Source organism: Aethalodelphis obliquidens, unplaced genomic scaffold (genome assembly GCF_003676395.1).
Source record: "Aethalodelphis obliquidens isolate GAN/ISIS:26980383/991018 unplaced genomic scaffold, ASM367639v1 scaffold21, whole genome shotgun sequence".
Taxonomy (NCBI): Eukaryota; Metazoa; Chordata; class Mammalia; order Artiodactyla; family Delphinidae; genus Aethalodelphis; species Aethalodelphis obliquidens.
Window position 1 is genome coordinate 17,301,629 of NW_020837965.1, and position 13,954 is coordinate 17,315,582.

General features: G+C 53.9%; 1 protein-coding gene across 3 annotated transcripts in view; it reads right to left on the bottom strand.

Moving 5' to 3' along the window:
- The window catches only part of ITPK1 (inositol-tetrakisphosphate 1-kinase), a 163,264-nt gene that overhangs the window by 43,424 nt on the left and 105,886 nt on the right, over positions 1 to 13,954 (bottom strand). For all 3 annotated transcript variants that reach the window (XM_027120405.1, XM_027120406.1, XM_027120407.1), the window contains one exon: positions 2,504 to 2,621. In XM_027120405.1, coding sequence (XP_026976206.1) covers positions 2,504 to 2,621 — 118 coding nt within the window. The remainder of the gene's footprint in view (positions 1 to 2,503; positions 2,622 to 13,954) is intronic.

Sequence of the window (13,954 nt, forward strand, 5' to 3'; positions counted from 1 at the left end):
CGCCAGGGATGCGCTTCCCAGAGCAGGTTCTCTGTATCTGCGCCAGGAGCAGCCTGGCCTCTGGGAGGATGGGAGGTGGGAGCCAGCAGTGCTTCCGCATGTACCGCCCCGGGTGGGCAGGAAAAGGCTCCAGGAAGTCCCAGCCTCTGCCTGCGCTCCTGGAAGAATACCAGCCCGGCTCGGCGTGCACGATAAGGAAAGCCCAGGGTGCAGCGGTCACGGCCCACCCACACAATTCCTGCTGGCCCAGGACCAAGCCGGTCTTGAGAGTTTGGTCAACAAGTTCTCACTGGGCCCCCTAGCAGGCAGCCCCTGAGCTGACCTCAGCTGGGTTGGAGCTGAGTGGGGTCTGCCTGTGTCCCCGCTGGGGGCCAGTCACCAGCCCCTCACACCTGTGGCTGGGTGGGAGGTCACCCTCACAACAGTAACGACCATCAAAATCTACCTCTAGGCCGCGTCTGCACTGCCTGTCTGAAATGTACTCTCATCTCCTCACTCACCAGCTCCCATACCTTCAAAGGCTGCTCTCGAATGGAGTTCCCAACTGCCCAAGGTGTTCGAAGTCCCCCCTCTGACCGATGGTCTGCAAGTCCACACAAGCACCCCACTTCAGCTCCCTCCCTGCTTCATTCACACCCCCGCCCTGTCTGGGAGGCTTTCGCCCCCTCAGTACTCACCCCCCAGCGACAACCCTGCTGCCTGTGCGCCCTGCAGTCCAGCCCACTGAACACGCATGCTCACGCCCTAGGCCTGAGCTCACCCTTGATCCCAGCCCTGGTTCTCTACCCATGAAAATGGAGACAGATTCCAAGATCCAATCCAGATGCCTCAGCGCTTTCCAGGGTAAAGTGCTGAGCAGGAACAGTGGCTCCCACTCCTGGGTGACCCCATACTGTCATCTCCTGTCCCTTCACAGATAGTTGGCATCTAACACACACACTTCCTGGGAAAAGGTGGATTTCCTTTCCAGAACCAATGTTCCGCCAAAACATCACTATAGATCTTCCTTCTCATCTGGGGGTTCTGGTTCAACCCAGGGAAGGAATGCAAAGGGAACGGAAGCTGACACGGTCACTGACCACTCCAGACCCAAGGATGGGAGGATGCTGGCATGCTGAAAAACGCTGCCTGCTTTGGGGCCCCCCAAGAATGTCATGTCCATGTTGTCTCCTGGTGACGGCCAGGCGCCCAGGGCAAAATGCCTCAAGACCTCTTCCAGGACAGCCAGGTCCACCAGCCAGCTCTTGCACAGGGCAGGTTCCTTAGAGAACCAAGCACTCACCAATTCTCCTGACCAGGGTCCATGACTGCATCCACGCCAGGTGCTTGCTAGATCCGGGGCCCTCTGACTACGGACATGAAAGTCAAGCTTAGGGGTTAGGAGCTGGGGAGCCTGAGTCAGAGAGACGTGGCTAGATTCTAGCTCTGCAGCTTACAGGCTTGGGTGATGCTGGCATCCCTGTTAACCTCTCAGAGCCTCCTGTGCAAAACAGGGAGGACGGATGGTCTGGCCCACCTTTATAAAGAAGCACCAGAAGAGAGACTGTAAGAAGAAGGCTGAGCCCGGTGCTGGGCACACAGCACGTACCCAGTAAATCCTGCACTCATTATCCCCATGCTGGTCCTGTGAGTCAAAGCACCCACTGGTCCAACCATCACGTGAACAACACCTGGGCCAAGTCACCATCCAGGTCAGGGCTCAAGGCAGCCCCTTTAGGTCACACACATGTGGCCTGGATGGCAGGAACAAGGGCTGCCTCTCCTGCCTCTAGGATGGATTCTCACGCAGCCCCAAGGCCCAGGCAAAGCACTTTCTCTTAAAGTGAAACAAGAACTCTCAGCAGGGAACGCCTGGACCAGGGGGCAGAGCTAGGAGGTTACTGTGAACGTGAATCTTTCCAAAAAGCCCTTCTCACATAAACAAACACCTTGGAAAGGCAGCCCGACTTCTCTGGAGCTGCCCTGCCCTGGGACGTGGGGAGGATGAGTCCTCAGGGGCAGGGGCCCGCAGCTGGCAGGAGACGCTCCTGCAGCTGAGAGGGGGGCTCCCGCCTGCGAGAACAGAGCGTACCCCGCAAGGTCCAGCCGCCACATTACATATCTCCATGTGTTTGATCAAAGGCCCTTCAATTTCTCTGTTTGTCTCTTTCGCCCGGTTACGTAACTCCACTCGCCCGCCTGCCGCTGAGCTATTCTACACGCACTTCTGCTCTCTAACCACTGTCTTATCTGGATACTTCATCAGCACCCGTGGGTTTAAGACAACAAAACTTGAAGTGGTTGGAGCCAGTCTCCCAAAGAGAGCACCCTAGGACTTTTACTTCCTAACTCTGCTGGCCACAGAGGGAGAAGGAAAGGCCCTCCCCAGAACGTACAGCTGCTTCCTGTGTCAAAGTGCTTAAAAAGGCCGGACCCCCGTCCCTCCTCCCACCCCACGCAACGACCACCTTGTGTCCACGAGCTGGGCCGACTGCCACGGAGGCTGAGCCACTCACGTCCGTACCTTTCATGTAGGCCTCGATCTTCCGGATGAGCTCATAGGACTTGGACCGGTCAAGCAGGGTTCTGATGGCGGGAAGGGGGTCCAGGACAATGGTCTCAGGGTGGGCATCAATGTATTCCTGAGAGGAAAGAACACTCCTTCCGGTTAGAGAGGGAAGACTGATGCTGAAACGAGGGTGACAAGCAAGACTGCATGCCGCGCGCCATCCCCACATCCATCTCTCTGTTCTCCATCCCCCCACCAGCCCTGACCTCTGGTTGAGGCAACACCTGGTCTCAGGAAACGGCCTCTACCCACTCAGCCCCACTGGGATCACGTGACTTTGGTCAGGCCAGTCAGCACGTTCCACCTCCTGGGGCTGCCGGCTCAGGAGAGGACATGTGACCCGAGTCCATTCAATCAGAGGCAGGCTCAGCGCTGTTGTTGGAAATGCTGGGACAGGAGCACTGTCCCTCCCTGAGGACAAGAGGAAGCTAGGAGACCGGGCAGCTGGGAGCAGTCATCCTGGGATCTGAAGGAGAGAGAGCTGATGGAGCCCAAAGTGAGAAAACAGAGCCGAGAAAAGGAGAACAACTCGGTTCTGGTCAGCTTGTTCAAATCCTAGATAAAGCCTCACCTAAAACCCAATCTGCTCCACGGCGGGATTTTGCTCAATGAGTGGCCAGCACCCTGCGCTGAGAAGGGTTCTGAGGCAGGGCTGGGGAGAGGGGGACGCCAGGATTCAGTAGGTCTGTGGGAAGGTGATGAGACACTCGCCATGGGGCAGCCACCCGGCCCGCAGGTGCTCACCCCAGTAAGTGCTTATTAATACCCAGGAGCTTCATGGTAGACCATGGAAATGCAAGCAGAACTACGATAAGGTTAGTCTTTAAGGAAGTTACAATCTTCTTGGGGAAATAACGTTAAGGCACATGAGGAACAAGAAACCATTATTTGCAGTGTAATTCAACAGAAGACAGAGCAAGATGTGTCCAGGAAAAGAACTCAGGGATCTTGGGCCGCCATGAGACACCTCTGTGACTCCAAGAGCTCCAAGTCACAACAGGGGGCTAGAGCAGACTGTCAGGAAGACAAAGTAAATGAGACCATCCCTCTGGCTCTAAAACTCCATGAGTCTATGGACACAAATGGGGGATGCTGGAACAGGAGAGGGGCTCAGAGACAAGGCTGGGTGTAAGGAAGGCCATTCACTAGCTGTTGTTGTTACTGTGGGTTGAACTGTACACACCCACCCCCGGATCTGTTCAAGTCCTAACCCCGGGTCCCTGTGAACATGACCTTATTTGGAAATGTCTTTACAGATGGAATCGAGTTAACATGCGGTTATACAGGATTAGGATGGACCCTCATCCATTGACTGGTATCTTCAAGACGAGGAAAATCTGGACACAGAGACACACAGGGAGAAGGCTGTGGGAGGATGAAGACGGTGACCGAGCTCAGCTACAAGGCAAGGATGGCCAAGGACCACCAGCCACCAGCAGATTCCCCCTCAGTCTCCAGAAGGAACCAATCCTGCAGACACCTTGATTTTAGACTTCCAGCCTCCTTAACCGTGAGAGAATGAATGTCTGTTGTTTTAGGCCACTTAGTTTGTGGAACTTTGTTACGGGAGCCCCAGGGAATAAATACACCAGCTTAATTCACCCCTCCCCGCCCACTCCACAAGATCTGTCAGCAAGGTCAGCAGAGGCCAGGAGCAAAAGCCATAATGCTTCTCTTCTAGTAAACCTTATCAGAAAAAAGAACGCTCCATTTGGGATTTTTTTTCCCCTGGTGAACCTATTTTGGTTCCTAGTAATCATTTTTAAGAGCTCTCAACACAAAAGCCAGAGATTCATATCTACCTCTCTGAAATCTGTTCCTGCCTTATGTTTCATACCAAAGTAGCTGGTTATGAGCTTATTGGTGTCTTTTTCTCTGGATGTTTAAAAAAAGTCTCCGTCCCTGAGGGGTGGCCAGTGCACGCATCTGGGGAGGCCTTCTTCCCGTCCTCACACCTGTAAACGCCACAGGGCCTACACGCTCTCGCCGCAGAAGGTCCTCTCCCAGCACGTGCATCTGCAGACCCAAATGCAGAACAGAAGCTGCCTTCGCGACTTCCTCCTCCTCCTGAGAGCCTGGCCCGCTGCCCTGCTCGTACAGAACAAGCAGGCAGCTGATGCAGGAGGGCCCACGTCTGGCACCCCCAGGGGACGTGGGAACGAGGTGAGAGATGTCTGTAAGGAAGGTCTATCCAAGGATATAACTTGGATAGGTTCTCTCTCCTAAGGCCTCACTTCAGGGTCCCGAACCTCTCTGCTGTGGGCTCCCCAGAGGCAACTCTCCCCATCGGCACTGTTCCTTTACCGGAGCTTGTTCCTTTGAACCAGATCTACACTGCCACAAGAGCATGTCGTTCGTGAGACACCAAGATCGACATATACGACCGAAATCATGTTAATGTCCTCATGTTAAAAGGTCATCCACTCAACAAACTTCACAGCATCCACAGCGCTCAGGGCATCGTGCACGGTGCAAACAACACTGGACGAATGACAGCCTTCTAGGTTTTCCCCTACCAGATCTGGCCAATGAATTCACGTTCTGGGCTATGAATTGAAAGCACTGCAATGCCCTCACCACCCACTGCCAGGAAGCAGTGCAGTACAGAGGGAAGAACAAGGGACTGAGAGTCAAGAAACCCAGTCTCAGGGCTTCCCTGGTGGCGCAGTGGTTGAGAGTCCACCTGCCGATGCAGGGGACACGGGTTCGTGCCCCAGTCCGGGAAGATCCAAAATGCTGCGGAGCGGCTGGGCCCGTGAGCCATGGCCGCTGAGCCTGTGTGTCGGAAGCCCGTGCTCCGCAACGGGAGAGGCCACAACAATGAGAGGCCCGCGTACTGCAAAAAAAAAAAAAAAAAAAAAAAAGAAAAAAAGAGACCCAGTCTCCCGCTGTGATCACCTTCCGCTATCACCTCGGGTGAGCCATTGGGTTTCCCTCGTCTCGGTTTCCTTGTCTGTGAGTTGCAAGTATAAGTTGGAGAAACCTAGGAGGAGTGTTTAGGAGACACACTTCAAGGCCACACACATAGGGCTGTTCTAGAACAGGACGGGCAGCCACCGGTAGAGGCATTACAGGTAATGGCAGGGACACACACAAGCTCACTGCTTTCCTTCAAAAGGAAGGCGACATCAGAGACGTTGCTTCGATGGGCTGGCCCAATTCTCCCCCAGCCACCGAGGTCCAGTAAACCATGACCCGCCCTCAGATGTCCCCACCGCAGTACCGAGAAGAATGTCCACATGGTTGGCAGATAACACAAAGCTGGTTCTGGTTCCACTTTTGTGCATTAGGGCAGCGGCCTTTATTGAGAGAACTCAGACTCATTAAGACGTGAATTGAAGCCAAAGAAGCCAGAAGAAACCAAAGGAGGGAAGATGTGACAAGCAGGCACCAACAAGCTTTTGACCCGGGATGAAAGCATCAGAATTAACAGAGGAATTATTCCTAAACATGATCTCTTTTGGGACGAGGACGGAGAGGGCAAAGAAAGAGTTTTTCCAATCGCCCCATTATCCACAGGCGGGTTTTCTTCCGAGCCTTTCAGTTTATCTATTGTATCGCAGGCTTCATGCATTTTCCACAGGTCTCTTAGAATTGCCAAACAAATTGCTGGAAGGGTGAGCGCCCTGTTACCGTTTTATCACCACTCGAGGAAGAAAGGCCCAAACCGTCTCCATGGCAAACGGTAAACACATGTTCTGTTAGACAGCCTGCCTCGAAACACCTAGAAAGGGATCCTGGAAGTTAACAAGGAAGAGTCTGGCTTTAAGCAGCTAAAGTAAGGGAAACGCAGAGATATATAGCTCGGGATCAGCAGGGCCAGGAAGACGTCTAGAGAATACTGACAAAGGAGCACAGATGGGCCAGGTGCCCCCGCCCCCCGAGGCCCATGGGGCGATGACGCCAAGAAGGGGCACCGGGCCCTCTGCTGGGCTGGGGAGGAGTGGGCAGGGGTCAAGTTCTCCCCACTGAGAATCTGAGCCGAATGAGAGATGAACCGAGATGAACATGAGAGATACCATTTCCTCTGCAGTTCCATGTATGGCCAGGAAAGGAGAAGGAGTGGGACAAAGGATTTGCTCTCAGCTAATAGAAAATGCAGGTGGGAGTCCCAAGTTCAAATCCTGCCTCTGCCACCTTATGTCTGTGAAGAAGAAACTGGAATTAATCTCTGACATTTCATTTCCTGTGTGTAAACGTACATTGTGAATAAAACCTATCTCAGGGAGCTGCCATGGACAACGAGATGACAGTGACAGATATGAAAAGAGTTGGTAGTGGGAGTTCCCTGGTGGTCTAATGGTTAGGACTCAGCTCTTTCTTTTTTTTTTTAAGGTGTTGGGGGTAGGAATTTATTAATTAATTTATTTTATTTTTTTGCTGTGTTGGGTCTTCGTTTCTCTGCGAGGGCTTTCTCTAGTTGTGGCAAGCGGAGGCCACTCTTCATCGCAGTGCGCGGGCCTCTCACCGTCGCGGCCTCGTCGCAGAGCACAGGCTCCAGACGCGCAGGCTCAGCAGCTGTGGCTCACGGACGTAGTTGCTCCGCGGCATGTGGGATCCTCCCAGACCAGGGCTCGAACCCGTGTCCCCTGCATTAGCAGGCAGACTCTCAACCACCGCACCACCAGGGAAGCCCCAGGACTCAGCTCTTTCACGGCCATGGCCCCGGTGCAATCCCTGGTTGCGGAACTGAGATCCTGAAAGCTGCACGGTGCAGCCAAAATAAATTTTGAAAAAAGAAAGAAAGAAAAAAAAAAGAGAAGAGTTGGTAGATACAAAAGCAAAAAGGATTCTCATGGTTCTACAGCACACAGACCCTTAGGGCCCAACCCGACCTAAGATCTCTGAGCCCGCTGCCTGGCAGACAGGGGGGCGGGCCACCTCTGCACTTGCGGGGAGCAACCGGAGCATGACACGGTCCCCGGCCCAGGGCAGCCGAGGCTGCAGCGAGCAACCCTCTGCAGACGGCTCAGGTCCTGACAGAGCCCAGCTGCAGCTGGCCAGCCCGCTCCTCACAGGGAAGCAGGAAAGGCACCCAGCATCCACCCCCCGGATCCTCAGGAGGTAACAGGGCTCTGGCCCACTCCCCCAAAACACCGCAGGTCTCTTTCTAGGAAGTGGTAGCACAGGGAACTATATTCAATATCCTGTGATAGACCATAATGGAAAAGAATACTAAAGGATGTATAGATATGTGCAACTGAATCGCTTTGCTGTACAGCAGAGATCAACAAATTGTAAATCAACTTACACTTCAATTAAAAAAAAAAAGGGATGACTCATTTTTCAGAGATGTGTACTAAAACAATTTACAGATTAAATATGATGTCTAGCATCTGCTTCACAATAACCGGGCACAGGGAAAGAAGTAGGTGAGGGGGCTTCCCTGGTGGCGCAGTGGTTGAGAGTCCACCTGCAGGGGACACGGGTTCGTGCCCCGGTCTGGGAAGATCCCACGTGCCGCGGAGCGGCTGGGCCCGTGAGCCATGGCCGCTGAGCCTGCGCGTCCGGAGCCTGTGCTCCGCAACGGGAGAGGCCACAACAGTGAGAGGCCCGCATACCGCAAAAAAAAAAAAAAAGAAGAAGAAGAAGAAGTAGGTGAGGCACAGGTGAAAGCACAGCGGCCACGAGCTGCTGACTCGTGAAGCTGGGTGACGTACGGGGAGTGCATTGCAGCATCCTCTCAAGCATTTTTAAATTTCCCAAAACAAAAAGTTTGGGGGGAAATGGAGGGAGTGGGGAAAGTAATGAGGTCCTCCCTTTCTTCAACTCCCTGCACCCACAATTGTGCCAGAAATGAGTCCGAACAGCAACACTATCTTTCAGGAAGGAGCAGGAGGCCGCCACCCAGATGGGAAACACAATGAGAGTTACTCATGGTAAAGATGATAATAAATAATCATAACTGATAATAATTTAGAATAGCAGCAGCTACCATTTACCCAGGACTGGCTACACGCACGCCACTGGGTAAAGCGGTGGGCAAGTACTATTTCTTTTAACATAAAAATCCTATGAGGTAAGAGCTAAAACTATAAATCTCTTAGAAGAACACACTGGTATAAATCTTTGTGACCTTGGATTAGACAATGGTTTCTTAGGCATGATACCAAAAGTACAAGCAAGAAAAAATAGGTAAACCGGCCAGCATTAACAGCAGGCGCTTATGTGGGTCCAGGATGCCACCTGCCTTGGACCTGGTGCTCTGGAGTGAGGGAGTGCCCGGGCACGGCCTCACCTCATCACGCTCGGGACCCAGCAGCTGGAAGGCTGCCTGCTGGGACGTGTGCCCCTGAGAGCCCAGCCGGGCACAGCCTAGCCTCTAACCCTGACGGCAGGACTGGGAATTCAGGTTTGATGGACGGCTCTGGAAATCTACGCCTCTGGAGGAAGGCGAGCTAGGATGGAGGAAGGGCCACCACACAGAGTGCTGGGAGCCCCATCTCCTCTCTGGGTCTCAGCTTCCTCTTCTGCCAAGTGAAGGCCATTGCTGGGAAGAGGTCTCACGTGTAGGAAGGAGTTGGAGGCCACCAGACCCGCGTAAATTCCTGCTTTCCCCACTTGCTATGTGGGGCCTCTGTAAGCTTCAGTCCTCATCTGTCCACAACTCAGTAGGGCAGGTCTAGAATAGGAAACAGAGGACCGAAGCCTGGGGCCAGCAGTGGGAGGAGGATGGAGAGGCTGGGAGCTGCCTGGACCTCCCACGAACGAGCAGAGTCTCCTACTGGGTCTCTGGGTGGCCGGTTGTTTGAAAGATGGCTTCGTGGGTTCACATCCAGCAGGCGCTTATGCAAGCCCCAGAGCGGGAGCGAGCCTGATGCCCTGTTCTTGGGGTGCTGTCAATCTCCGGCGGAGGCAGGGCAGGGAACAGCACGGCGAATGCTAACAAGGGGCGCGTGCAGGGCTGGGTGAGCTCAGCACCGGCTCCCTGCCAAGCATTCTGCGCGTTAACCTGCAGCCTGGAGGGAGAATTTCACCAAAATCCTGCTGGCCAGGACCAGTGGCGGGGGGTGGGGACCAGGTTGGAAGCCATTCATGGAATAGGGAATTGACAGCGCCCAGTTTATTGGAGAAGGTCCATCTCTTGGTTTGGTAACTGGCTTCCTTCCCTCCAGTGGCCCTGTTCCCCACCCCGGGAAGAGAATGTCACGGGGCAGGACAGGAGCTCTGCACTAGTAGGAAGGGAGCCCACTGCCCAAGGCTGAGGAAGGAGAGGAAAAGGGCAGGGCAGAGCCAGGCAGGGCTGGGCTGGGCCGGGCTCAGGGGAGCGGCACTGCTCTACTGCTTCATCGGGTGCTCCGTACACGGTGTATCTGTGTGTAGCAAAAATTCATCAAGCTATTCACAATATGCACACTTTTCTCTGTATATATTATACTTCAATTTAAAAAAAAAAAAAAAAAAGGTGGGCACGGAGAGAAAGCGAGCACTGGACTAAACAGCAAGGCCCTGGGTTGCAGTCCCTGCTCTGCAGTGTGGCCTGCCTTGTGCTTACCCGGTCCGGGACTCCAGCCTCCCATGTGGAGTGGATCAAAAGTAGAAAACGGGGCCTTTCCCTGGTGGCGCAGTGGTTGAGAGTACGCCTGCCGATGCAGGGGACGCGGGTTCGTGCCCAGGTCCGGGAAGATCCCACATGCCGCGGAGTGGCTGGGCCCGTGAGCCATGGCCACTGAGTCTGCGCGTCTGGAGCCTGTGCTCCGCAACGGGAGAGCCCACAGCAGTGAGAGGCCCGCGTACCACAAAAAAATAAATAAATAAAGTGGAAAACGGGGCCCAATTCCACCACGACCACCTCCACGGCCCTGGGAGCCACCACCACCGATCACGGCGGCGATCACTTGGGAATTACAACCACCTTTTGTGCTAAATACCCCAATGGGACTTCAGAATCCTGATTATCACTTGGTTCTAGAAGTAGAGAAGCATGGGCACTCAAGATGAACCCCAGAGGCCACGCACAGAACTCTCCAAGAAGGTTCCCAGAAGCCTACGAATCAGGGTGTTTCAGTTAACACTCAGCCACCAGGCGCGTGCTGAGGAAGAACTCAAATGACTTCCTGTAGCTGTTAAAAATGACTCGTGGGGGCTTTCACAGGAAAGGGGGTGACCTGGGGCTTACTCAGCATAATCTCACTCCTTCTGGCTCTTCCTGAGAGCATGACCGGCACCCAGAGCGTTCAGCTGATGGCACAAAGGCTGGCCTTTTAACGAGCTCCTTCCACACCAAGTGGGAGGTGAAAGCCGGGATGCTTCTAGTTCCTCAAGTCTTGACACCATGATGGAGGTCCTGGCAAGATGCTAGGATGTGTTACTATTATTGATAATTACAACAGTAATAATGATAGCAGCTAACTTTTCCTAAACACTCACCAAGTGCAGGACGATGTCCTACACCTTGCAGCAACTGACACTATATTCCTCACAACAACCCTATATAGTAAGTCCTATTAGCAGCCCCATTTGATAGACAGAGAAACTCAGGCTCAGAGAACCTCAGTACGTTGCCCAGGCTCCCCCAGCTAGGAGGCAGCCAGGATGGGACCTGAGCCCACACCATCTGGCTCCAGAGCCCTCTAGTTTCTAGTCAGTGAAACAGGCATAGCAAACCTGGGTAGAAAAAAAAGCATCTCAATTCTAGCTCTAGCCAGGATCACTCAGGTTCATTCTTTAAAAAAAAAAAATTTTTTAATTTTCCATTAGCTATTTATTTACATAAAACAAAAAAGACTGGGTACTTTTACGTGGGCACACAGTTACCATGTGGTGATGCTGAACCTTTCCTTAAGCACCAAGTCATGGAGGTTTAGTGGAATGAAAACTATACTGGGAATCAGACGCCTTAGAATCTTAGAATCCTGGTGTCACCAAATAATTTTGTGACGTGAAAAAAATTTACATTTTCTCAGATCTAAAAACCTTCTTTTAAAACTTATGTTAAAAGGGAAAAAAAGTAAGCCTTTCTCATGTTCTGCCAGGCCAAGTCTTTAGCCTAGAGGCCTTTAGCCTGGTGGTTCAGCCCGGGAGGCCAGGCACACTGCGTCTGGTGGCAGCACAAGGAAAACCAAAAAAAAGGAAAGGCTGCAGGCCCATCTGCTTCCCCCATCACCCCAGGGTCTGCGTCCGCCTCACTCTTCACTCAAAGGCCCCCAGGGACCACCACACTGGGCCAGTCTGCATCTGTCCCCAATCTGGGATCAAGACAAACTAACACAACTGAAGACAGACACTTCTTAGGAGAGCACACAAATGGCATGGCCGGACGCCGGAGTCCACAGCGGCCTCTGGGAGGAGGATCCACGTGGCATCAAGGGAAGGACGCGTGCCCGACGCACAGAAGGGCCGCTGTGGACACTGCTGGGTGAAGGAATGGGCCCCGTGGAGGGAGGATTAACACTGAAGCAGTGTCGCCAGCGATCCCACCTTCAGAGGCACAGTATATGCTTCTGCCGAGAGCGAGACCGGTCGCTGGGAGGGCAGGCGCAGGTGAGGACGAGGTCATGAGCCGGGCTGAGCAGAGTTTTCCGGGTGGACAACTAACAAATCTTCTGGGCAGACCACCGAAGCCTGTAATCCACTGAGGCCAGGACCCAATGTCTCTGAGTCAAAGCCTTCCTGGCACCACTCAGAATACCTGCCTGTTCATTAGCGCTCACAGAAAACCACACACCGTGGACAGTCCTGAGGAATGCACACTAGGCCCCAGAGCCTTGATGTAGCAGTGCGCCAGGCAGCCACAGCCCTAGCTAAACCCTGCCACCCATGGCTGTTCAAGAATCATACGCTGAGGGTCTAAAGAGGCAGCCGGACCTGGCATAGGGCTGCGCCTGGAGATTCCTGCGGCTAAACCTTGAGGGCAGGCTCCCAGGAGCCAAGAGAAGGTTGTGGCCCCATCCAGTACATACTAGGGGCAGGACCGCTGAGTCCAGCCACACAGGGAGCCGTCTGCAGCCTACTGAGCTGTTCAGTGTGCAACCTGTGTAACTGTCCCTGACAGCCAGCCAGCCAAGGCTTCTGCCTTCCAATCACTGGCAGACCACCCCTTTCAGGCCAGCTGCAGCACCAGGGTAGTCCAGACCCCAGCACCAGGACCCTGAGGCACTGTGAAAGTTAAGGCAAAGGCAGAGTCTAGAAATCTGGGTTCAAGTCCTGGAATCACCATTAACTTTATGTGTGCTTCTCAAGGTCACAAGTTATTTGTATCTCAGTTTTCTCGTCTATAAACAAGAGAGTCAGAATAATGTATTTTTAACATCCTTTCTGACTTTTAAGTTCTAGGATTCTTTGATTCTGTGACATGATAAACAAAGAAAGAAAGCTCTTTGGGCCTGATGGAGCCAGACTGCTATATGGGAGCCCAGGGCCTGCTGCCCTCAAGCAGGTGCACAGCACTGTGACTGCACAGGACAACTCTGGCGGGGGGGTAGGACACAGCAGAGGGAAGAAGGCCAGAGGACGGGCGCATGAGTGACAGATAATGGCTCCATGTCGGGGACAGACACCAACTCACTAGCTCAACCAAGCCCATACGCACCCTGAGACTGTCCTTTGCAGTCACCAGGTGACTCTCCAGCCCTCACAGACTCAGCCTGGCAAGTTAGACGGCTTGTCCTCACCTACTGCCGCTTCTCTAACTCTCCTCGAATGGCTCCCAGCGAGAGCTGGGCTTCCCCACCCAGCAGATGCCTTGGTCTGAATCAACCCTCGTTTGTATTCCAGAGAGATCTCAGGTGTCTTTGTGCCCCCAGCCTGAGGCCTCCCAGACAGCATGAGACCAGGGAGGGTGAGAGCCCGTGATGGGTGTGTCTGTGTGTTTGGGAGGGAGGGGGTCACCTCTTCAGCCTCAGAGCGGCCACATCCCACCCACCCTCACTGGGGGCTCGTAAGTGGACAGAGATACGGGGGTGACTGGTGATGACAGAGTAGGGCAGGGTTGCCACGTGGGGGAGCGGGTGGGAGAGCGGGGAAGAGGAGGGGAGAGAGGGTTTCTGGAAGCCAATGACCTTGAGCCACAAAGGGTCACAGGCATGGGACGCGTGAAAAGACATTCCAAAAGCAGAGGCATGGGGTGAGGGGCCCGCGTGGCTAGGTGGACGTAGGTGAAGACAGGCGGGAGAGGCAGCTGGAGACAGACCAGCCAAGGGGGTTGGACTTGATCCTAAAGCAACAGGGTCCTGAGGCGGGGAGTGACGAGCCAGCTCTGAGTTTGGCGGTGACGTGTCTAGAGGTGTGCAAGGCTAAGGGGCCAAGCCTGGAAGGGACGAGGCCTGGGCAGCGCGTCAGGCACAGTGCCGGCCTTGGGGGCACGTGCGCCGGGCTTCGCAGTTCAGGAAGGACAGAGATGCCGCCTGGCCTTTGGCACGATGCTGTCTCTGATCCGGCAGAGCTGCTGAAAGGAAAAGGACGATG